The sequence below is a fragment of the Lissotriton vulgaris genome, chromosome 8 (assembly GCF_964263255.1).
Source record: "Lissotriton vulgaris chromosome 8, aLisVul1.2, whole genome shotgun sequence".
Taxonomy (NCBI): Eukaryota; Metazoa; Chordata; class Amphibia; order Caudata; family Salamandridae; genus Lissotriton; species Lissotriton vulgaris.
Window position 1 is genome coordinate 205,635,118 of NC_141696.1, and position 26,955 is coordinate 205,662,072.

The 26,955-nt window shown below is 44.7% G+C and overlaps 1 protein-coding gene across 1 annotated transcript in view; it reads left to right on the top strand.

Moving 5' to 3' along the window:
* LOC147696877 (N-acetylated-alpha-linked acidic dipeptidase 2-like) overlaps positions 1-26,955 on the top strand; it is a 699,908-nt gene that overhangs the window by 287,144 nt on the left and 385,809 nt on the right. Inside the window, exon 5 of the mRNA XM_086933985.1 lies at positions 24,538-24,724. Coding sequence (XP_086790111.1) covers positions 24,538-24,724 — 187 coding nt within the window. The remainder of the gene's footprint in view (positions 1-24,537; positions 24,725-26,955) is intronic.

Sequence of the window (26,955 nt, forward strand, 5' to 3'; positions counted from 1 at the left end):
GAATGGGTCGGGGTTTTCCCGCCAACAGCCCGCGGTGCCCTTTTGAGCGGGCGCCGGTGGCGATCACCAACCGAGAACCGGTGGGAATGGGGGAAAGCGGGGGGTCTGTTGGAGCTTCAATAGAGGCAACTGCACCAGACCGCAAGGGGCATGTAAGTTCAAACATGCGTGTGCGGGTTGTGGGAATTCCTCGCACCCGGAAAGTTCATGCAGGTCAAAAAATAGCGGGCCGGGAGGTAGAGGAGGGTCCAAACAAGACTGAGGGGGACCTTTGTGTACCGCTACCTACCCCCGTTGATATCATGGCGATGATTCCCTGGCTAAACAAATACCCTGATCATGTCTCCGCTGGGGTGTTGAGGAATGGATTCTTCTATGGCTTCCACTTCCCGGCGGGGGACTTTCGCGGGGAACCTCTTTGTAGAAACCAGCTTTCGGCTCAACATAATCCAGGTGTGGTGGAGAGAAAGATTGCTAAAGAGGTTACTCTAGGCCGGGTCGCGGGCCCATACCAGCACCCGGCAGTAGCGAATTTCATCTGTTCCCCATTAGGAGTGGTCCCCAAAAAAGACCCAGGGGAATTTAGGCTGATCCATAATTTGTCAGCTCCTAGGGGTTTCTCGGTGAACGATGCGATTGACCCAGGAGTTTGTTCGGTGCGGTACGCATCCTTCGATGATGCCGTCACCATGTTGAATCGCCTGGGGCCCGGAGCGCTGATGGCGAAATCAGATATCGAGTCGGCGTTCCGGTTGCTCCCGGTACACCCACAGGATCAGCGTCTGCTAGGCTTTATGTTCCAAGGACGTTACTACATTGCATGCAAATGGGTTGCTCCATCTCTTGTGCGTATTTTGAAAAATTCAGCTGTTTTTTAGAATGGGCATTCACTGAGGCCACTGGGCATAGGCATGTTATGCATTACCTAGACGACTTTCTGTTCTTGGGGGCAGCCGGCGACACAAAATGTGCGCAGGCGCTACAGGACTTTTGCATCCTCATGAGGGAATTTGGAGTGCCATTGGCACCAGGTAAGACGGTTGGACCATCTACTTCACTGGAGTTTCTGGGAATTGAGCTCGATTCTGTGGAGGGATGTTTCCGTTTGCCAGTAGGAAAAGTAGTGAAATTTAGGTCTTCCCTGGAACTGTGCCTTAGTAAGGAGAAAGTGACCCTGCATCAGTTACAACAGACAGTGGGTCAGCTTAACTTTGCCCTGAGAGTGATACCAATGGCCCGCCCCTTTTCACGCTCTATTGCACAAGCTATGGTTGGTCTCAAGGAAGGACACCACCGCACAAGACTGTCTGCAGAGGTTCGCCAGGATATGTGCATCTGGTTGGCATTTCTGGCGGACTTCAACGGTCGAGTAGTGTGGAACAAGCCGCCAGCGTCTTCGGACGAGCTGGGTTTGTGGACTGACTCGGCGGGGAGCGTGGGATTTGGCGCCATTTTTGGTAATCGATGGTCGGCACAAACATGGCCGACGTGGTGGCACACCAGCGGTCTCACAGGTAACATAGGGTTCCTCGAGCTATTCCCTATTTTTGTGGCTCTGATGGCATGGCGAGACGAGTTCAGAGATCGCTCTGTGGTATTTTGGTCTGACAATATGACTGTTGTCGAATGTATTAACAATCAGGCAGCACGCTGCAAGTGGATCTTACGATTGTTGAAGGAAATTGTGCTACTTTGCATGAGACTGAATGTACAGTTCAGGGCGAAACATGTGCCGGGTGTACTGAATCATGCGGCTGATGCACTCTCTCGTTCACATATGCAGGCGTTCAGGGGTTATCTACCTACAGCGGACCTAGCGGCGGCACCGTTCCCCGAAGCACTCTGGCTACTCGGTGCCCCGGATTACAAGACCTTGTGGCAGCAAGCTTAGCCCCCAGGACGAGGAAGGCATACGAAGGAGCGTTTCGTTCCTATTGTGCAATTTTGGGTCCGACAGGGGATCAGAAATGGGGGCATGAGGATTCCTTCCTAAGGTTCCTGGTAGCACTGCACAGGGAAGGCCGATCAGCGGCAACGGCCAATAGACACAGGGCGGCCATTTCATTCATGGCGCAGGTGCATGGCATCAAGGACCCAACAGCTTCCTTTTTGGCAAGAAAAGCCCTTCGTGGCTGGCAGCGCCTCGAGGGTCGTAGGCAAGACGAGAGGCGCCCGATTGGCTTAGAAAGGTTGTATCTACTTATGGCAAAACTACCCACGACATGCTCCTCCCAATTCTAAACAGTTCTGTTCCGGGCCGCTTTCGCATTAGCGTTCCATGGGGCTATGCGGGTGAGCGAACTGGTCGCAAAGAATAAGAAAGATGTGGAGGGAGGCTTGTGCCGGGATCACATCCTAATTAGGGGTGATTCAATGGTAGTCACGATAGCTAAGTCCAAGACTGACCAGGGAGCTATGGGAAGCAGTGTTGTTGTCCAGCGCATGCGAGGGTCCCCCACGTGCCCGATAAAGTGCATTGAGGAATACTTGGCGCTGAGGGCGGATACATGGGGTGGGAGTTTGCTGAGGCACATCGATGCCACCCCACTGACGAGGTTTCAGTTTCAGAGGGTGCTAGCACTGGCTATCGCAGCGGCGGGCATGGACCCGTGCGATTTTGGGACCCACTCCTTTAGGATAGGGGCTGCTACTGAGGCTACAGCCAGGGGTCAGAGTGCTGAAGAGGTTAAACAGTTAGGACGATGGTCCTCGAATTGTTTTAAAAGGTATGTGCGATTGCACATGTTGTGAAGTCAAGTTACATGCACTCACGCTTCTTGTCTTCTGTTTGATTTACAGTTTCGCGAGCATGTCATGCGGGGCGGAATTTGCAGTCGACCCAGCACCAGGGGACCAGCGGTCAGAGATCACCTGCTGAGGAGAGAGTGGTGTGGGTCGTGGGCCACTCATACGTGAGGCGGGCCGGGGACGTATTCAAAGCAGGTGACGTGACTCACGCAGCTGGGGAATACGGGTACAGAGTGGCCTTCCACGGAAGGGGCGGGCTCTGTATTGACCAGTTCGAATCTTTTGTCGAGGGTCTCTTAGGGCGGCAGAGGTCACCGCCATCTGTAATCATAGTACACCTGGGGGGCAATGATATGGTGACACTCGGTAGGCGAGTATTACTGGAGCGAGTCTTGTCTACCGTTAGCTGGCTGGCGAAAAGAATCCCGGGGTGCACGATTGCCTGGTCCCACATGATTCCCAGGAAGGTATGGCGGGGGGGGCCTCTCGGTGTCAGCACTGAACCATTCAGTGAAGAAGGTCAACAACAAAATTGGTAGATTGTTTCGCTCAGCGCAGTTGCATAGTATTCCGCACTGGTGTATTCGGGGTGATCACATGTATCTTGATGATGGGGTTCACTTGTCCCGGGAGGGGAATGTCTTACTCATAGGAGACTTCATAGCATGGCTAAGGGGTTTCAGGAAGCATGACCTTTAGGAGGAGTTTGTGGGGGGGCGGGATAGCCAGTCAACTATCCGGCCTGTGGCGGTAAGGTCATGATCGGTGAGCAGTAATTTCAAGGTCCCTAGAGGGGGGCGCCACCCACTATGGATGGGAGTGCCCGGAGGGAGGCGGCCATTGGCCCCTCCCACGGGGAGGCGGCACCCACTAAGTATGGGTCGCCTAGGGGGAGACGGCCATAGGCCCCTTCCAGGGGAGGAGGCGGCTATATGCCCCTCCTATGAATTTCCCGGGGCCCGGATATCCGCGATGGCGGATGTGATAGGCAGTGTGGGGTGGGGGGGAGTCCACGCTGCCTTCCTACAGACACCTCACACGGGTCCTCGGACGACCTTTAAGATGGCGTCGAGCTGAAATGGGGGGCCCCCAACAAGACAAGGGAAATTGGAGTTGGCACAGAGGGTACAGTCCTCTGCGCGGTTCCACTCACACCGTGAGGGCGAGAGTTTTGGTAGTAGGGATCTGGCACCAGTTGCGACCTCGCAGTTGGCCCGTAATGCTAGGATGTACAATTTTAATTTAGAATGTATGCATTTGCAGGATGTTAGACTCGGCTAGGAAAACCTTTGTATTAGAGATTTGTTAAGGTTAGCCAATGAACATGTCTTCATCGAAATGTAATAAATGAAAATTGCACATGATATGAAACTTTTATTTAATGTTTTAATTTTGTTTCATATTTTAATAAATACGGCCGGGGGGGTAACTCCCTCCCGCCTTCCAAAAGTTCAGAACTGCGTCCGTCTTCCCATCCTTGGGGATTGTGTTGGGAGGGGGTGACAGGCATCCTGGCCATATCGATGTACACAGACTGAGCTGTGGCTGGAGTTTGGGCTTCATAGTATCTGTGTGTTTCCGTGCTTCTCCATCAGTGGATTGGAGACTAGTGCGAAGCAAAGGGTCATCCAGTCGACCCTCTGTCGTCATCAGGGCTGCTTGTGTGCAGCGTCACTTTCCATAAACCATGCATTTTGGTGAATTGACATCTGTGGACCTGGATTGTTCAGGCCTAGTGCACATTGGGTTATTACAGAATGAAACTGCCCCCACACATCTCAGTGCCTTCAGTCCCTCCATTCAGTGCTCTTTCAGTGCAGCCGGATCAAGGCATCTGCAAACTGGACTAGAGCAGAACATAAACCCCACGGTTAAAGCGTGTTCTGTGCAGCATGAGACAGTAAAGCTGTAAAGAACACGAAATTCACAAATACTGTTCTGCCTGTACTGCCCCTCCCAAGCCTGCAATGATCTAGGCTACAGCATGACATCTTAAGTGACACTCCATACCTATCTGCCATTCCAATGACACATGGATGTCAATAAGTGGTAACAGATGCTTCCCTGGCCACCCTTTCCTGCCCCTGGGAGGCACTGGCTGCCACTTGTCTCAGGGGAATTGAAAGCTGCAGCAAAAGGAGTATTCAAACAGGACACTGAGATCTAGTTTGTAGTTCCACACTTTGCCCTTCCCCTATGTCAAAACAATGCTCCCGAAATAGATCATCCCCCTCTGCCTCCTGGTACTCGGAAATTTTAAGGGCACAAAAGCAGCTGTGCCGGAGAAATGAGAGGAACTGGCGCAGACACTATTCCGAAGAGGTTAAAACAACATATAAGCAATCGGTCACTATATATAAAAACATGATCTTAGATGCTAAGAAGAAGTTCTTTTCAGAGAAAATTGAACTCTCTAAAAACTCAAGCAAGGCTCTGTTTGAGACCACCAAACAGTTGGCCGGATGCTTACCTAACTTACAACCCCCCTCTTCCCAATCATTCTGTGATGCATTGGCCAATTATTTTTACAACAAAGTTAATGATATTTATGCTGTCTTTGCCAACTGTGAAGAGACAAAACAAAACACTGCTCCTGAGATGGTGAGCTCCTCCATGGTTGGCCCATCTCTTTCCCAGTTTAATGAGGTCTCTATTAATCAGGTTAGGGACATTGTGTCATCCATCAAATCAGGCTCTGCCCTTGATCCCTGCCCTTTTAAAGTACTGTTCCCAGTATCAGAAGTACTGCTACCAGCTATTACAACCATCTGTAACACAATGATTAACACAGGTGTTTACCCCTCTGACCTCAAAAAGACGCTATTAGAGCCACTACTAAAAAAACATAACCTAGATAGGAACGAGCTTAAAAACTACCGACCAATTGCTAATCTGCCTATCTTGGCTAAAGTTGTTGAGAAGGCCCTAAATATTCAACTATCAGCCTTCATAGAAACCCATAATCTACTGGATGATTCCCAGTTTGGCTTCCGCCTAAATCACGGGACAGAGACGGCCCTGATCAAGGCTACTGAGGACATCAGAACCATTCGTGATGCGGGTGGTACAGCAGTCTTGATACTGCTCGACTTATCAGCGGCATTCGACACGGTCGATCATGCCATCTTGATCGACCGTGTCGAAGCACTGGGGATTCGACACAGGGCTAGGACTCTCCTGGCTTCTTTTCTTGCTGAGAGAACCCAGGTAGTCACCATAGGGCCCTTTCAGTCCACCACCCTGTCCTTGCCGTGCGGTGTACCTCAAGGCTCATCCCTGAGTCCGACACTATTCAATATATATGTGTCGGACCTTGCCAAAACCATTCGTGCCCACGGGATGAGCCTTACATCTTACGCCGACGACACTCAGTTGGTTTTGGCTATCAGAAATGACGGCCAAAAAATCGCTGATAACTTCAATCTGGGTATGCAGGCCATAGGGAACTGGATGGCATCTAATTGCCTTAAATTGAACTCGGATAAGTCTGAGGTGGTCATCTTTGGAAGTTTAACCCCAGAATGGTCCTCCCGCTGGTGGCCACAGTCTATGGGTCCTCCCCCCACCCCTGTCAGCAAAGTGAGGAATCTAGGTGTCATGTTTGACGATCGTCTCACGTTTTTCCCTCATGCAAGCCAGATTGCCTCCTCTGCTTTTTATAAGCTACGAATCATTAAAAAAATTCTCCCCTTCCTTCCAGTTTCTGCTGGTAAAACCCTGATCACCTCTTTGGTCCTGTCCACTTTGGACTATTGTAATGCCCTATTTCTGAATTCCCAAGAAAAAGTTCTCAATAAGCTGCAAACCATCCAAAATGCGGCTGCCAGACTGTTGGGTGATGTCCCCAAGTTTCAATCAGTCTCAGGAACCATCAGAGAACTTCACTGGCTCTCCATCAGGAACAGAGCTAAATTCAAAGCCTTGTGTATTGTCTATAGGGCGTTGCATAATCAGGGACCAGCCTTTCTTACGCAACAACTTGTTCCCTATCGGCCCACCAGATCTCTGAGGTCTTCTGACCTCCTCCAGCTGGAAATACCCCGTACCAAACTGGTCTCATGGGGCGACAGAAGATTTCTCGTCTCAGCACCTAAGCTTTGGAATACGTTGCCACTATCCATAAAGAGCAGCCCCTCTCTGTGGTCCTTCCGAAAGCAGCTGAAAACGTGGCTATTTGATCAATAATTACATCCCTCTCTAAGGCAGATTTCAGCAAATACTTAGCGCCAAGACGCCCACGGGCCTTCGCTGCGCTTAATAAGTGTTTAAATAAATAAATAAATAAAATATGTCCTATGTATATACGAGGCTATCGGGGGATTTATGGCAGGAGAGTGTTCTAACCAGGTGTTCTGTTCATAGTCAGTGTGAATTATGTCACTTTCTACCACTGACCTTTCTATATCCATGCTAGTGCAAAATAAAGAGAATGTCTTGGTACAAAAAGATGGGAAAGTCACGGCTGTGCCTATTGCTTGTGAAGAACTTTCAGCTGCAGTTGATAGTATTTGGGAATTCGGGCCTAGCATGCTTACATTGTGTACGCCTCTCTCACCTATAACTGGGAAATGGCCAATGCATTCTCATTCTGTGTTTTCCTCATCCAAACACAGATGGAGTGAACCAAACATTTGACATTCAAATGACCTCTTTCTTCCATGCAGTCTCTATATTTTCAACAAGATCGTAGGATCAGTAGTAGGTTTCATGATCCAAATGTCACAGTGCACTGTGCTCTGCTGCTCTTGCCTGGCACCCATCCTTTGTCTTAGGTCAATATTGTTTCTGGTCTGATTAATTTCCATCCACTTAGAATCCACATAAAGCCATGCTTCCTGCAAGTGGTGACTGCCAGTTGAGAGATATAGGGCCATATGTATCATGCAAATTCGCAATCGCAAAGGCCGAAATTCGCAGAATTTCGGCCTTTGCAGAGCGAATTTGCTAAATATAATGTATGATGCAAAACTGGTGCAAAATAAGGAATCGCCAAATTTGCGATTCCTTATTTTGCAATTGCATTTAAGGAATCGCAAATTTTGCGATTCCTTAAATGCAATGTATGTAGCAAAAAAAATTAGCAAAATGCCCTTAAGGAATCGCAAATTACAACCAACTTCTAGTTGGTGGTAAGTTGCGAATTCCTTGAAAAATGCATATATTTGCATTTTTCAAAGTGCCATGTGACGCACATACATGCCCTATGGGCATGTATGTGTACCCATGCATATTTCAGGGGTGCAACAGGGTGTCCTTTGGACACCCCTGCACCCTTGAAATTATTCTCAATTTACGATTAGCAAATTGCAAATCGCAAATTGAGAATAACTTCCTATTCATTCCTATGGGCCTCCTGGCGCATAGAAATGAATGGGAAAGTATTCCTTAATTGCGATTCGCAATTTGCTAATCGCAATTAAAGAATTCTAAGGAATCGCAAAAAAAAATGCGATTTTGTACATACATACCCATTTGCGATTCTCAAATAGCAATTTCTTAAAAATCGCTATTTGAGAATTGCAAATGGGTATCTTGATACATATGGCCCAAAATTCTTGGCCTTTTACACCATACTCTATGTTGCAGTCATATTTTAGGATCAGATCAGATCATAATCTGATTATGTGTACGTGCTGGCACTTTCTTTTCTGACAATGCTACTCGCTCAGCACTAATTCAAATGACAATAGAGTGACATGTATAGACATTTCTATCACACACCTCCTGCTATCAGCTGTCAGTTATCACAGTGCTTTTCATTTGGGGGCAATTCGAAGTAATTGCAGTAATTCAGTGAAAAGTAGATATCGATGTACCCAGTCAAGAATGTTTAGGCTGTTTTAGAAATGTTATGTTCCTTGTGGGCATTTGTATCCACTTCCTTTGATGTCCCTTCCTATGATGTCTCATTTATGCTAATTAATTAGCAGCTACCTGCTGAACTGGGCTGCACTCATTCCCTGCTTGCGCTGCTGAGGGGCTCTCAGTGTGCTCAAGAATCATGTCCCTGAAACCAGTAGTATTCGCTCAATTCAGTGCAGCCTTCATTGGCAGGTCGAACATTTAAGGTGGTAAATGTTGAGTTGGGCCGCCAATCATATACAATGGGCAGGATTTATTTTCTTGTTATATAAATGCAGCCTGAAATCACAGCATCAGAACCTGGACTATTTACAGTCTTTTATTTGAGAAGTGAAAAGAACCTAACAGACATAGAGCACATAGAGCACAGCACAACTGTATTTGTAGTTGTTTACTTTCTTTGACACAATGCAGGTTGGGAAGTAAAATTGCCCTTTGGCACTGAGACATAAAGAAATGCCAGAAATTGGCGAGCTGAGCCACAGTGCACGTGATTGCTGGCGCAGCAGCAGAGAACTTGAAGTTGGCATACATTTTTACTGCTCGAGGCCAGAACTTTTCAGAGTAACTCAGCAATACCGATTACATAATAACATTGTTAAGGTACATAATGCACCAGTTCCCTAACCTCTCATGTTCTGTGAAGGACAGATTGTCTTTTCAGATGTTAATGGCAAAGTATGAGTCCCAAGGCCGGGCGTTTTGTTGCGAATTTACCGCAAATGTAGGAGTGTCCTTTCCAACCAGGAAGTACAGCTGAAAAAATCCCCAATTCTAGCATAAGAAAGGATCAGGGAAAAACGAATTTAGCAGTTTTTCAAATAGTACATGTCCTGCCTTTTAGATACACAGCAGCCTGCCCTTAGGGTCACTTAGGGCCTAATTTATGAGGGATGTATGTGTACTAAAAGGTTAAGAATTGGCAAGTGGTTTTAAATGCCAAGTTACAGTGGCAGTAAACTACACACAGGCTCTGCAATGGCAGGCCTGAGACCGGTTTTAAAGACTGTTTGCCTGGGTGGCATGACCAGTGCTGCAGGCCCACTATTAGCATTTAGATTACAGGCCCTTGGTACGTGATATACCGCTTTGCAAGGGACTTACAGGTTAACTAAATTTGGTAATTGGGTATACACCAATGTCAACCTGTTTAGGGGAGAAGCACATGTACTGTAGCAATGGTAGACACTCATAAAGTGCTCAGACTCCTAAGGCCAAGATAAGGAATTCAGCAAAAAAAGAGTAAGGCAAAAGGTTTGGGGTTACCCTTCAAAAAAGGCAATTTCTAACAATGGTCATATCTCTTTAGGTATTTCCTTTTGTTAGATGTGACCTATGTACTTTGATACATGCGCAGATGGAGATCAACAGATGATTAATATTGGGTCAAGTGATTAATATTGGGTCAAGCACCTCATTACATAGTGGATCCAGAAGTGTGGATTTTGGTTTTGAGGCCTTCTTTTCCTCTTCACATGTTCCCTTTTCCCTACTACAATCACATTTTAATCAAAAGCACGTTCTGAGAATATGATGAATAATTTTCTGCCCCCTCTGCCAGTTTCAGTGACTCACTATTATTGGGAACAATTTGCAGGCCTTCATCCTGCCCATACCCAGTGCCCCTTGCACTGTCCAAATACATATCAATCATCAAGCATTTTTCTGTGTCTTCTTCTCTTATAACTCTTACCTTTCTAGGTATTCCAAAGAAATTATCCTCTGCCCCCACTCCCCCTCGTTTGTACCCTACCTAACCATCCTCTGCATCCGGCCTACTCATTAATTCTTAGCTCCCTTGGTGCACTCACCTCCACAACCCTTTGTCTCAAAGTTGGCCATACGCTTTCAAATGTTTTATCTACTGAGTCTGTGCTAGACCCCCCCCCATAACTGTTTTCCTAGTGCATTTGTTATATAACCTGAAGATTTTCCTTCCACCTCTGCTTCTATTTCTGTCTGGCATATTCCTACTTCTTCCAAAATCTATTGGTTCTCTAACAGCATGATATTTTTGCTAAAGCTAAAAGAGGGCCACTGAGAACGTATTACATCCCACTCTGCGTGCCCATCTTTCTAATGACCGTTGCTTTAACGGCCAACCCTTGTTCGTAAACCAGCCTTCCCCCCACCTTACAAATGCTGCTTGCTTGGATACTTGCAACAGTCACGGCTGCTTCCTCGAAGCAGCAATAGGGCGGGTGGAGGGGAAGGGGCGGGGGGGATAGGATAAAAAAAAAATACTTACCTCCTGGCCGACTGTCCGGCCGCCACTGCCTCTCCTGTGTCCAATGTCTGGCTTCTTGTGAGAAACAGGAAGCACCAGGGCACCCACGCTCCCAGCTGCCAATCACAACACTGCAGTGCAGCGTTGTGATTGGTCTGAGTGCCCTGACAAGGCACTCAGCCAGGGCTGGAGATGTGGGCATGTTCTCCATGCAGGCTATAATGCAGCCTGCATTGAGAACTGGGTAGGGTACGCATGACTGTTTTTGCGCACTTAGGAGTGTTCAACCACTCCTACCCTGCTCTGTAGCCCTGCCCTCTCACACAAGCTGCAGCAGCAGGAGGACAAAATAAAATGATAATAACATTACGTGATTAACATTTTATTTTTTGCTTTTTTTTGCTGCTGAAGGGCAGTGGGGCAACGCTCAGCCGACTTAGCGGAGGAGCCGCCACTGAGTCTGGCATTTGTCAACCCTCTATTTCTATTTCCAATAAATGCACCCTGTTCATTAACACCGGTAAGAAAGCTGTTAGTGCACGTGATGGCATTTTCAAACAATGCTCTCTGTAAATTGCAAATGGAAAGTAAGCCCTGGGCCGTGTGTTTACTCCAAATGCATCAATTTTGTCTGTGTCTCTCCTGTATGTCTTGTTAGCGGAATAAAATAATCTCTCAAATCTGAAAAAGTGTCTGGTCTGACAAATTAATTAGAACTCCGTGCGTGGGCGCCCGGGGACGCCTCCCTCCACCACACCCAGGGGTGGGTCCCTCTGCCGCCGTGCCGGCGGGAGGGACGCAGAGGGGGTAACGCGGGCCCGCGGGAGGCAGCCTCCACCACGTGCCCTCCGGCACGGGGCCTCCCCCTCCCGTCCCTGCCCCACCGGGGTGCGGGGATGGGGGCCACCGTAGAAATTTTTTTTTAAAAAGAAGAAAAAAAATACGAAAAAATGTCTGGTCTGGCCAATTATTTATAAATAACAAGATTTATTGAACATTGTCACAGAACCAAAATCTTGATAAACAGTTTGAAAACATTCCCCCAAAGTATACATCTATTCCCCCATCCCCCCTCCCTCCCCCTTCCTGGCCTAAAGAGGCCCATACAGATACATGAGAGAAATGGGTTATCTTCTGAGCAGCCACAACAAAAGGAGGAGGTAAACTGCATCTTCTTCAGTTTTATAACTTATTAGACTTCTGAGGAAGTTCTAAATTCTTTCCATGGTTGCTGATGCGAGTGGGGCATTTAAAGGATGTAGCGTATCTTAGCCTCCATGGCTTGACACAAAAGGGAAGTCTTTAGTACTGTAATTATAGCACGCCACACAAACTCTACATTTGTTATTGTAAACGTCTAGGACTCGTCTGCAGGTGCTAACGCTGTTGTAACATACACAGTGAGACTTGGAGATAGTAACCACCCTGGGATAAGACAAGCAGAAATGTATGTGATCTCCACACGGATAATTATAATGTCAACATTGTGTGAAGAACTTAAAAGAGGAATGCATGGGAAAAACACACACTCTTTCTCATTCTGTTTCATCTAATCCCATTTAAGCTGAAGGGAATTTCAGCAATGTTTAGTGCCACAAGCAGAGACGGTATAAAATCTTCGCCAGAAGGTGCATCGCAAAAACATAAATGGTATTGTACATTGCACCATTGTTTTAAAGCTCCAGCAGAGCTGCCATGTTCAGAAACAAAATGCTGGCCATCTTAGAGTGATAAAAACAATTACATGTATAATACCATTCCAAAGTAACTGCTTAGTAAACATGGTTCCACGCATGAGAAGCAAAGGGCCTTATACAGCTTAAGGATTGCTCCGTGCATCCATCTTCAAATGCTGAAGTGTATAGTCCATCAGCCGAGATGGTCAGCATATTGCTTCTAAACAGGGTGGCCATCTTGGAATTGTAAATAATGATACACAATAGACCATACCATTCCAAGATGGGCACCCAGTTATAAAACAGTATCCACAAAGGATCAGCTCACTGCAGAGGAGTGTGGAAGAAAACCTGTACCCCAAAATGTAAACACCCAACATTTATGTCTCATATGGTTCTCCCACTGCTTGAATTGTGTGTCCAGGTACCTTCCCGAACAACAAGTAGTGAATTGAAAACAGTTTAGTTAAGTAATGGGACCCACTCAGTATTTGAGTTCTAGATTATTAAAAGTTGAAGAGTTTTATTACAAAATTCAAAAATAAGCAGCACATAGACAATGCAATAAAGACTCTCGAATGTAAAATTATACAGAGTATGTCAAAATCTGAAAATATTTTTATGTTTCAATGAGCAGCTAAACCTTAAGAAAATTGGGGGGCATACCTAGAGCACCCCTAAAATCAAGGGGTTCTTATACACAATTCTTATATAGTAAATTAGAAAAGCTGCAAGATCATTGTGGTGAGAGCAAAAGTTTATTTTCTTTAGCAAATCGGAACACAAGAAAAATAAACGTCATTACCATAACACATAAGCACCATCCCATTTCTAAAAAACGAATTCCTCACCATCTGTGCTAAAATCATCTGAAGATATACTAGCTCTGTGCTCCCCAAACAATTTAGAACCAGTGGCGGCTGGTGACATTTGAAAGTGGTAGGGCGTAAAACATTTCCCGTACTGCACTGTGGCGAGCAAGCGTATACACCAAGAGTGTGCCAACAATGTTCTAATTTCGGCTGTTGTGAGGGAACATAGTTGGAGTGCAGAAGACTAGGATTTATGCTCCCAATAAAGTGCTGTTAAAATCGTCTTCCCAATACGCGTCGCTATACCTCTAGTTTAGAAATTGGTTTGAAAAGAGTCCAGGGTTCACCTTGTTTGAAGACTGCGTATTTCAACGTAAATATTTAGCTTTTTTGTTTGTTTTTTTACAAATTTGGATTCACGCCTATCACACTAATCCCCACAAGCTGCACTGACGATATTTCAAAGTTTGCTGCAATGTGGGAAAAGATGTGCTGAATTTAACTTTGTACACTTATTGATAGGGCACATGAACCCCATTATTTTTTATAGGCAGCAAAACTGGCACTGCGCTGCAGTGTTTTCATTTTGCTTTTTGAAAAACAGGGGACCCCTACAATTCAATAGGTTTGCTATCCGTAGGGTACAAATATCAATGGGAAAATGAGAGACTATAGCAAACATTCAATTAATATATGCCATCTCATTTTGGGTGAGAAAAAGAATAAAAATTCAAACCAGTCAGCGACCAAATACACATAACTAAAAAGTCAGACCCATTATTTAGAAAAATATATATAAATATTTTATTTTATTTTGGTTTTTTGACTTGTTTTTCATTATTTTTCGTTCAATATGTCAAATTGTTCAACATTCAAATTCATTATACTTGAACACATACATTTGTATTAATTAACATACACAAAAACATAAAACACATAAAATACAAAACATATAGGAATTTTTGAGGTCGATGTACTATTGAGGTAGGCAAAGCGATGGATTGAAGCTACGCGCGTTTCGGCAAACTGCCTTCATCAGGTGACCGTCATTCACAACAATACTTAAATAGACAACACTGAAAAAATAAAATTCAGAGAAGTATATAAAAAAGATATTATACATCAATCGCTACTTTACATTATACATTAAGCTAACAAATATCACCCAAAAAGCATGGTCCATGATTTCATATTCAGCTCTATAGAGTGGATGTATGATGGTACGACGCGTACCGTCACAACGCGTGCTTTTACAACAGTAAGCCATCTCTTCGCTACTAGATAGAATGAGGCAAATACAATAAGGAAATGATATAGACCATAAAGATAACAATTATGGGACATATAGTTTGGGTATTGCAAATGACTGTGTCCATAGCACAATAAGCAATATGAGTATATTTACCTCTCTTCCTTTCCTTTCCTTTTCTCTCCTCACAAAGCCCCCCTTTTGAACAAATGAAGTCTATCTGAGAGAAGCAACCTTTTACCATAAATCGCTATCCCTTAATCGCTAATATTAGTGATGGTTAACAAAACAAATTTGTAGTAAGTAATATTTTAATATAATCATGTATCGATGTGCGATGAAGTAGTATATGAAAAAGCAGTTCCTAAAAATGTGCGAAAGAAGGAGGGATGGAATATCACAATCACCATCTAGTTTCTATATTCTTCCTGGCAGATCTTGTTTATTACTTTAATCATCCAGCATCTATTCTTCCTCTACCCTACCTACTTAAACAAACATGCTCCTCTCTCCTTTCTTTCTTTCCCGTTCTTCTTTCCCTTTTGTTCCAATTATTTTTGAATTATGGATTTTTATAAACAGTATGATATGTGTTGCAAAACAATGTAATTAAAATAGAACTGTCTTGTAAGGGACATTTGAGATAAATAGCTGCAAACTGTATAATTGACTATAACTATATAGAGCTGAATATGAAATCATGGACCATGCTTTTTGGGTGATATTTGTTAGCTTAATGTATAATGTAAAGTAGCGATTGATGTATAATATCTTTTTTTATATACTTCTCTGTATTTTATTTTTTCAGTGTTGTCTATTTAAGTATTGTTGCGAATGACGGTGACCTGATGAAGGCAGTTTGCCGAAACGCGCGTAGCTTCAATCCACCGCTTTGCCTACCTCAATAGTACATCGACCTCAAAAATTCCTATATGTTTTGTATTTTATGTTTTTGTGTATGTTAATTAATACAAATGTATGTGTTCAAGTATAATGAGTTTGATTGTTGAACAATTTGACATATTGGACGAATAAGAATGAAAAACAAGTCAAAAAAACAAAATAAAATAAAATATTTATATATATTTTTCTAAATAATGGGTCTGACTTTTTAGTTATGTGCATGTGGTCGCTACTGGTTTGAATTTATTCTTTTTCCCACCCAAAATGAGATGGCGTATATTAATTGAATGTTTGCTATAGTCTCTCATTTTCCCATTGATGTTTTCATTTTGCACCATGTAAATATGACTACAACGAGCAGGGGTGATATGTTTTTAATTATATTTTATTATTTTGTGTTCTCACAGCAGAGGGCACCTCATCTCCCTATACCAGATGCTTTGACAGAACACACAAACTGAAGTTATTTCAGTGATTGTCATATGACAACGAGATTGGCACTGAGAAATCAAATTTCAAGGCTAAAATATAATGCACCGTGGTTGTGCATAGTGTGTAGTCTTCACAAAGTGTGGGGGTTGCACTTTCCAGTTAACACACGGAGGGGGGACACTTGTAGCTTTGCTTATAGTGCCATTGGCAGCGCTGCCAGGGGCAAACGGGTGAAGCTAGCTGCAGTGGCCTACTGACGAGTGCCTGCAACTTATTTTTGTTTTTATAAATTAAGCACTGCCCACACAGCCCTTCATTTCCCCTCCTGCCCCACAGCCAGCCTCAGAGAGGCCCCTACTGCCCTTCCCTCACAGTGATTACTGCCAGTCTCAGCAACGCCCGCACACACCTCTCCACTCAGGTCAGGCTAAGCACACAAACCTGGCAACTGACATTCAGATCCCAGACTCTGCTTGTTAAAATACCTCACAGCTCTCTGGCGGGAGTTCAACACTTTACTATTTCACCTCATTCCGCTCACATCCTCGATCGGCTGCATGGGCAGGAATGCAGTTTAAACGCAAATGTACAGCTATGCCAAATTAAGCAGCGTAATTTCTTCTTGTGTAATGCTGCTGTGTAATGCTGCAGAGCGTAGATTAAGTTACTCTCTCTTAGTCAGGCCGCCACCTCGCTCTGGCCCTCGTCTTCTTCATATGGCCAATGTTACACCATGGGCATAAAAAATAAAATATCCAGCTCGGGGAAGGAGGCAATCAGTCTTTGTGCTGGGTTCCAAAACATCTAGCTCGAGTGGGGAGCTGCAAAGATTCACTCTTTGGGTAAATGTGGGACGCTAAAGCGGGGGCGCGAAGGTTGTAACCTCATTACTGTGAGAAACAAAGGCATTATTCTGATAGTTTGCGTAATAACCTTTTTTAGGTCCTGGCCTGAGACAGCGCATGCGCGGTCTCTTTGAGACATTTAGTAAGTGGCTTTTAAAAGTGCCACCAGAGGCTTTTGCTGGCCTACAGCTTGCTGTAATCAGGCTCCTCTGCTTGCACTACCTCCTCCCTTTCCCCCTCCCTCCTGGTCAGCTTCATTTGAGTCTTCTAGCTGTGAATCATGCTCCTCTTCTCGCACTCCCCCTCCCTTATCCCCCTCCTCTTTGTCAGTTTCATTTGTGTCTTCTATCACTGTGAATGCTGCTGCTTCCACCAGGCACACACACTATCAGTCATCAGTGCATGCTCTAACCAGGCACACACACCACCAGCCATCAGTGCACCCTTCCACCAGGCACACACATCACCAGCCGTCAGTACATGCTTCCACCAGGCACACACACCACCAGCTGTCAGTGCACGCTTCCACCAGGCACACACACCACCATCCGCCAGTGCACACTTCCACTGGGCATGCACACCACCAGCCGTCAGTGCACACTTCCACCAGGCACACACCACCAGCCGTCAGTGCACACTTCCACTGGGCACACACACCACCAGCCGTCAGTGCACACTTCCACCAGGCAGAGACCACCAGCCGTCAGTGCACATTTTCACCAGTCACACACACACCACCAGCCGTCAGTGCATACTTTCACCGGGCACGCACACCACCAGCCGTCAGTGCACGCTTTCACCAGGCACACACACCACCAGCCGTCTGTGCACGCTTCCACCAGGCACACACACCACCACCCATCAGTACACGCTTCCACCGGGCACACACACCACCAGCCATCAGTGCACGCTTCCACCAGGCACACACACCACCCGCCATCAGTGCACGCTTCAAACGGGCACACACACCACCAGCTGTCGGTGCACAACTTCACCGGGTACACACACAACCAGCAGTCCGTGCACGCTTTCACCAGGCACACACACCACCAGCCGTCAGTGCACGCTTTCACCAGGCACACACACCACCAGACGTCAGTGCAGCAGGCAGGCTCTTCTCAGAGTTTTTTTGGTAAATATGTGTTCGATGCCTGGGAGGGAGTGGGTCTAGTTTCCTTAAACCATGCTGAGTATGCAGGTGCAGTGCATGAACTCCTGTGTGAGGGAGTCATGCTGCCTGGAGCTCACTCACTCCATACTTGTAAATTGCGCCTGCACCAGGCTTTTTATCATTTGCAAAGTTCGGCTCATGCGCACAGCTAGGCAGCCCCCACACCCCTGAGAATGACTGCTTCCTACAACCAGAATGGAAACAACATTCAGAGCAATGAAAACAAGTTCATTTGATGCAAAGAACTGTTAACAAAAACCATGTCCAGCTATTGTAGATCTGGCAACTTAAACAAAACAGCATTAAAAAAAACAAGCATTGGCATAGCCAATATGTCTAGCTTTTTGGACCCTATAAGTATTTAGTTATGCAGCAGAATATCCTTGGTGCAACAACACCAACTGTTGCATGGCTAAACACTTATAAGGTCCCAAATGCGAGACCTATTGGCTATGCCAATGCTTGTTTATATTCCTTCTTGTGCCTTGCAAACTAGGCTAGCCACAGCTTGTGATCTCTCATTTACATTACACCAACATATGGTTAAGCGCTATGATACAGGACAGGACTAGAGCACCACCTCAAGGCTGATGTCACCAGCACTCACCTGCATCCTCACTTGTGCCTCGAGGGCGAGGACTACTCCTCGCCCAGCTTTGCACATGCGCGACTCTTCGAGACGACGAGCACAAGAAAAAAAGATTACACACAGTCTCACGGGGGAGCACCAAGCAGAAATTGCTCCATGGTGTCCATTCTCTCCCTTCAGTTTTCCCTGATGCTGGTAGGTAGGGCAACGCCCCCTATGCCCCTTAATACCAGCCTCCACTGTTTAGAACCTCGACTGAATTTTTAGAATGCAAAACTTTCAGTACCCACCTAGCTTTATTGTACATAAGGTGGCTTTTTTTTATATATAACTAAGCCTCGTGTGGTAGCACGTTTTCCATTGAAATGGCACTAAATTTTCACAGACATACAGTTTTACTATAAGGCTATAGTGCACACAAATGATCATGTGTGGAAATCGGGTGTCTATGAATATTTATAATTTGTGCATCACCAAGCAGTGTCTTCATTCGTTTTAATCCTATTATCATTTTTGTTTCCATCACACTTCAGAAGTACAAAAATGGTGCTTCATTTTTGCTTTCCTAACTGCTGAATAGGTACAGTTCATTTACAGGTATTTACATTTTGTTGTGTTTTACAATAAAAAAGTCATTCTACAGAATTCCTTTTTCACACACCCCAGCAAGATTGTTACATAATTCACTTCACTTTCTCTGACTGCAAAGTGAGAGGAGTTTGTAAACGCCAATCCTGTTTACAAGCATTGGCAAATGCATTCGGTTTCGCCTATATGGTTAGGTATAATTTTATTTTGTAAGCTTCAAATCTAAATATGTTCACAGTTGTTAATAGAGGTCTTTTGACACAAAATTACTCTGTATATTGTTTTTCGGCCACCTCAGTAGACTGCTCAGTTCATGCCTTCACCGGGTGCTGCAGGAAATGGGGAATCATTAATACAAGATTTCAGATGTTTGTGCATCTTGAAAGATGCTTGGCAAAAAAACCAAGGTAGAGTGCAAGAGACAAAGGGGTACAGAGCAGAAGAGTGAGGGACATAAATCAGGAGACAGTGGGGTAGATATCAAGAGATGGGGTAGAGAGCAGAAACAGACGCATATGGGGATAGGAGACCGTGTTTGAAGAAGAAAAGGTAGATGTCTCGAGATGGTGTAAAGAGAAAGATATGAGGGTAGACAGAATGAGACAGAAGGGTTAGGATGGCTGGACCAAGTGTTGATGACAAGCAATAGGCGCAGAGTTAGATGGTCAAGACTAAGGGAAAACCTGAAAAGATAGCAAAACTGTATAATTTGGCAGTTCCTCTGCTGGCAGAAGCTGCTGTTCTGAATGACCTACCATCATCCCCTGACTCTCTCGCACGGATAGAGGCCTTGCATGGAGGTCTAGTATCTATTTTGGCTGAAGTGTTGAATCCCAGGGTGTCCAAGAAAGGAAATAGGGCCCCTTGGTCCTCCTGGTATAATACGACATGCAGGAAAGCAAAGTCAGAGCTAGTGGCAGCCGTTAAAGGTAACAATAGAGCTCTAATAAAAGACAAGAGGGTTCATTATAAGAAATTAATCAAGTGTGCAAAGGAAGAATGGGACCAGGACAAGTGGTCTAGTTTATCCCTTGCCTTAAACTCTAAAGATTTTAAAACATTTTGGTCCATAATAAGCACAGGCTCAGGACAAGCAAAACAAGCGGTAGAATCCAACCTTGCGCCTGAAGTATGGGAAGACCATTTCCGGGCTTTGTATTCGTGCGAGGTTACCCCTGAAGATGATTTTGTAGATTTGGCCACCCATGGCTTGCGCACCATATACCCAGAGGAGTGCGCGGTCACGGTGGCTGAAGTATGCACTGCCATTGACGGACTTGCACCAGACAAAGCACCTGGCTTGGATAAACTTCCGGGCGATCTCTTTAAGCATCAGCCTAAAGTCTGGGGCCCCTACCTCTGCTTGGTTTACAATGCAATCCTGAGAGGTATGGCACTCCCCAGTACTTGGCTGGGAGCAGAGATAGTCCCTATCTTTAAAAAGAGTTCGCCCCTGCTCCCATCCAACTATAGACCCATAAGTCTCATCGACGTTCCGCAGAAGATCTTCGCTAGACTTATTTTAGATCAACTACAGGACTGGATGGAGGAGTTTACAATACTCAGCCCTTATCAGGCAGGGTTCAGGAAGAACACCTCCACCGTAGACCAAATCTTTCGAGTAGTGCTTTTGTATTGGAAAACGGTGCATATAGAGGGTGGCAGCCTCTATATGGTGTTCGTGGACCTTCGCTCTGCCTTTGATCTTGTACCAAGGGGCAAATTATGGAAAGTCCTTTTAGAGCTGGGCATCCCCATTCATCTCCTCTCAGTCCTGATTAGGCTACATGAGGCAAATTTTGCCCAAGTCAGATGCGGAAAGAGTGGTACTTTGACATCCAGATTCCCTGTTGGCCGTGGGATAAGGCAGGGCTGTGTGCTCGCACCGACGCTGTTTTGCCTCTATGTCAACGGGGTAATCGCGCATCTAAATGGAGTATCGAATAATGATGCACCTAAGAAAGCTGGGAATAGGGTACCAGCGATAATGTTCGCCGATAATACCCTACTGCTTTCTAAATCCCCTATGAGCATCCAGAGATCATTGGATGGATTTGTAGAATTTTGTAACAATCGGGGATTGGAAAACAATTCACTGAAAACAAATGTTATGATCTTTAATCCACCCAGAACAAAAAGACCCAATCCCACCCTGGGCAAAACAACATTGGAAAGGGTAAGGACCTTTGTCTATCTTGGGGTCACGATTAATGAGAGCTTGACGTGGGGTCCCCAGGGAATAAAATCTCAGTTGGAACTTGCCCAATTAGCGGGTGGGATCTTGAGGTTATCTAATGTATCAACAATCAAACCTCTTGGTCCACCACTGGAGGTCTACAAATCACAAGCCAGGGGTGCAAGTATGTATGGTGGTGAATTATGGGGTCACTGCAATAAATCCAAAATTACCAGGGTTGAGAATAAGTTCTTAAGGAACCTGTTAGCTCTTCCGTCCAGTACCCCGCTCCTCCTCCTATTGTGACTTGACTTGGGGATTAGACCAATTGAGGAGGAGCTAGCCTTAAGACAGTTAATTACAGGCAAGAGCTCAGAGAAATACTTAGTGGTATAAGCGCATGTAAAATACCTTGGCTTACCTTCATCAAGAAGGAATTCACTAGACTGGGTCTTCCAGTACTATGGACTGACCCCGAGCGGGGATATAAACAGATCTCGGCTATCATGCTCACGAAAGTATACCATGCTGAGAGCTTGAACACGGCTCTGCGCAATCCCAAACACGGCACCAGAACTGTTTCTTTTCTCATGGCAAAAGACACATATCACTTTGAAGGTTTCCTAGATGTCATCTATCCTGTCATAGCCAGAAATGTTCCTAGATGTCATCTATCCTGTCATAGCCAGAAAATTGTATGTGCAATGGCGGCACAGTGTATTACCCTTACGGGCTTTTACATGGAACTGGAGTACGTCCGCCACGAAAAATTGCCCTTTCTGTGTATGTGACAGTGAATTAAAGCAACATGTTTTTTTCTTTTGCCCTGCATACCTAAAACCGAGGAAACACTGTCTCGTCCCACTATGTAAAAATCTTGGTTTTCGGCAGTGCATGCAAGTGCTTAGAGTTATGCGAAGCAACACTTTATATATATATATATATATATATATATATACATATATATATATATATATATATATATATATATGAACACCACGCTATATATATATATTGTCTGCATAGGGGATGCTAATTTTCATTCCTGAGGGATGAAAGCTTTTCGCATGCAAGATTGTATTGCCTGCAGTTGCCTTTCTGAACGTTTTCGTATGAATAGCTCCCTGCGAGATATACACCTCCAGGTCTAAATAAGTCACACTCTTCTCACTAATCTGTGCTGTAAATCTTAGATTTAAGTTGTTTACATTGATGCCGTTTATAAACGCAAGGGCTTGTTCTTTGGATCCATTCCATACGATAAACAAATCGTCAATATATCTGATCCATTTAACTATGTGGTTGTTCCACTCCCTTTCAAACTCCGCTTTGAGCACCTGCTCATAGTCTTATTGTCCAATCTTTCACATATATATGTGTGTGTGTGTATATATCATGTGAGCAAGGCACCTGAGTGCCGAAACGTTATGAGGAAGCCGGCAAGCGAATAAAGAAAATTTGAGCACCGCAGAAACTGGTCCGTGCTTTGTGTTCCCGGCGCGAGCTGAGATAAGCTGCAATTGCGCGGGGGAAACTTTGGTTCTATGATATATATATATCTATATGTGTGTAAAATAATAATCAGAAATTGAGGGACTGTCCATCAGCTCAGACACTGAAGCACACTCATTTTCAAGTAGATGTGCCCGTGATCATGCCTAGTGCTTTTATTCACATGTCATTAGAGCCAGTGGCAGACAGGGTTTAAATCAGTGCTCCATGCAGTATGCTGTCGCAATAAATGTATCTGGCTTACTGCCTTTGTTGTAGCTTTTCATAATAAACATATCTGATTTATGCAATCCAACATAACATTTCCTAAAGAACCAATCGGGTCTAAAGCCTTTAACATTTAACAAGATAAAACATTTACTGTTGACAAATCAATGTTCAACTCCCCTAAGAAGGTTAACAAAAGGTTAGCAAATTACTGAGTTTCACAGAGGGGTGAGCCAGAAGTAGAAACAAAATCCTTGCCTACAGCAAAGGGGCTTTTCAGGCAGAGGCTGAAGTTCAATCCATGTTTGACTGATAATATTTAGACTTTGTCTCTGGCTCAACGTGAAAGATGTTACATGTATTAATAAAGAATAGATCCAGTTTTCTGAAACACAATTCAGTTTAAGTTCGTCAAGGTTCCAGGACCTCTTCTCTTTTACACACAGAAGCTTTCTGGGGGAGGCTCCTCCAGCAGCTAACCACTTGAGAAAACTGAGCTTTTGATATCAGATCTGCCAATTAGCTCTTCTGATTCCATTATAAGGTCAGTGAACAAGAGAGTCAAGAGAGTAGAGACTGAGGAAAGAGCAAGTTTGTCAATGTCCTCATGTTAGGCAGCAGGATTCTCAAGTACCAAATCTCCTCTGTTTTTCTGGATACAAGCTGGTCCTCAAGTGGCAGTGGATCATGCAAGGACTTTTAAATGGGGAAATCCTGTGAACCCCCGAAGGTTTCCAAGATGACCATTCTCACCTTTTCTAAACTGACGTAATTTCTATGTGCCGTCTTACAAAATCCCTCAAAACGTTCCCTTCTCTCCAACTCTACCGACTATTGATTAGCCCAGCCCAGTCTACTTCAAAGGTGTTTTAGCACTGCCTGCTGTTGCTGTCTGGGATGCCCTTCAGACAAATAACTACACATCATCTAATTGCAAAATTCTCACCAAAGGAGCAACACATTTGCGCTGGCCATCGTTGGCTATTGTACAGGCTCTTTGCGTTAGTTTGTGTCCTTTGAAACCTTGGCCAAGTAAATGTCTTAAGTGTAATGTATATGAAGAGTGAAAAGTTATTTAGACATCTAGGTACAAAGGTATAAATGTTTCAAGCCACAAAACCTGCCTCGGGAGACAGTATTCCCAACCGCGCCATACCTAAAATGGGTAATTTAATCGCGATTACAGATTTTGTTTTCAGGGCCAATTATTTATATGTTTTAACGTTCATGTTAATCACTTTTACCAAAAACAGAATCCAAATCCATATTTATGTATTTAAAAATGCAAATATGTCATGTGCTGCTACTGTTGTGGATTTACTGCTGTCTTCACAGACAAGGGTAATAAAGACCAGCATATTTCAGAAGTTTGCTGTGTGCTGGAATGGATTGATGGCCACAGGATTAAAGAATCACTTGCACATTTGGTCACTAGAACGGACTTTTTTTATAGCTGGTTTTATAACTTTATTGTATTTATGAGAAATACTTGGATTTATTCTTTTGTCATCAACACATGTCTCTTTCTGTTTCAATTTAGGAATTTTACACAGCTACCTCATCTAGCAGGAACAGAGCAGAACCTTATCCTTGCAAACCAAATGAAAGCTGAGTGGAAGGAATTTGGACTGCATTCAGTAGAGCTGGTTCATTATGATGTCCTGTTATCTTACCCTAATACAACAATGCCAAACTACATCTCAATTACTGATGAGCATGGATCTGAGGTAAAAATGCTTCAGAACTTCTTGAGAAATCAGCAGCTGCTTAATACTTTATAATGATTATCATTTAAATAGTAGAATATTCAAACAAAGGAAATTCAACATTTTAAGCCTTTTATGTGTACAGTAAACTGTCTCATTACCACGCTTTCTCTTGACCACTATATAAAAAGGACGGTCTCTCATGTATGGCACTTGTGAAGTAATAACTTACCGTAAATCAGCCCCTCCTCATTCCAGTTCTTCGAAACGTGAGTAAAGATCAGCTCTCACTTATTTACCATCTTACTCTAGCACATAAATTTGTCCTCTTTTCCCCCTTTTTCTCCAATAAGCTCCTCATCTCTTCCAGGAATGGGGACATGGCCATGTAGAGCAGCTAGCTCCACCCATTCAAACTCTTACCATCTCATTGTGATAACACACACACACACACATTTCAATCTAGGAATTGCCCGGGTTGAAAAAGAGATACAGTTCCCTATAATTCTAGCTATTGCCATGGGTCTTCTGTTACCCCATTATTGTTTTGTATTTCTATGGATTGCGATGGAGGTGGAAAAATATCTGGAGGTGGTCTGTGGAATGATCTTATGGAATGAGACTAAAGTGACCTCCAAGAGCGCAAGTTGTCATTTGAACTCTAACCTAGGATGGCTATGGCTGCACATTGGTGGCCTAATACTAGGGCCAGAGGATCGCCTAGCCAGACAGGGAAACCTTTATCAATTCCCACGAATCAGCAGCTTTGGATCTCTTCAGAAATCTTATGAGAGGCAGCTAAATAACTCTACCTGAAGCAATCCTAGCAGGTAATTTATGACCAGATTTTGTGAAGTTTCGTCTTGGGCAGCATGAAGTATCTGTAGCTAATGCAAGTTTTGATCAATGTCTCTGGACCTTCTTGAGTGGCAGGAGATGCACAGGGTAAGTGTCTCCTCCCACTCATAGACTTGTGCCACATTGTTTTCAATAGCAATGTCTGTTTCAGGTCATATAAAAACAACTGAGAGAAACCTATGAGTTCTCTCCTACCATCTATGAAAATTGAAGCCTTTGTGACTAACAGAGCTACTGCGTCACACTTCCAATTACTACATGTGTGCAGAATATCTTCAAACCTACCCTTAATCACAACCAAAATACTTATTATTCCAGTAACATTCAGTGGATTGTGCTACTTTAATAGTGTCTAGCAGCCCTAGATTTATTGGGGGGGGGGCGGGGCGGGTAGTACAGCCACTGCTGTCTTAAGTGTGAGATGTAGTTGTAGAAAGCAGACTTCCAACAGGTACTTTTTGCTACTTCTGAAAGCAGTGAACAGGCTGAAAGACAAAAAAAGGCACGAGCATTCTCATTCATTACCTTACTGCCCGGATCCAAACCTTACAGAGATTCTGTGCATATCCAGCAAGAAGAGACGTCTTCTTACTAGAGGAAAAGCAAGGAGGCCTCATTACCCAAATCCATGTTTAAACAAACTCCCTTGGCTAAGAGTTAGTTGGAGCATTCACACACTTTCTTGCTGGACCTTATTCTGTCTAATTTGTTGGGCAGACCTCTGTCACCTTTGACAATGTCTGTTGCAGATCTATTAGGGAATATGTAGTCTTCTCTAGATGTGGCATATACTGTCCTACTGATGGCATTGCAGGCGGAAGTCTTTGCATAATGTACATCTCACTAATATGTAATTTTTTCCCAGTCTTTTTCCACAAATCTACCAGTCAACAGCGCAATCAATCAATCAATCAGAACACTTGTAAAGCGCGCTGCTTACCCGTGAGGGTCTCAAGGCGCTGAGGGGGTAGGGGGTGCCACTACTGCTCGAAGAGCCAGGTCTTGAGGAGTCTTCTGAAGGCAAGTAGGTCTTGGGTCTGACGTAGGTAGGTGGGTAGGGAGGGTGTTCCAGGTCGTGGCGGCGAGGTAGGAGAAGGATCTGCCGCCGGAGGTTGTTCGTTGGATACGGGGGACATCGGCGAGGCTGGGAGAGCGGAGCTGGCGGGTCGGGTGTAGAAGTTGAGTCTGCTGTTCAGGTAGGCTGGACCGGCATTGTGGAGTGCTTTGTGTGCATGGGTGAGGAGCTTGAAGGTGATCCTCTTGTCGACAGGGAGCCAGTGTAGGTCTCTCTGGTGGGGGTGATGTGGCTGCGGCGGGGATGTTGACTATCAGTCGGGCGGAGGTGTTTTGGATGCATTGTAGTCGTCGTTGGTGTTTGGCTGGGATTCCTGCGT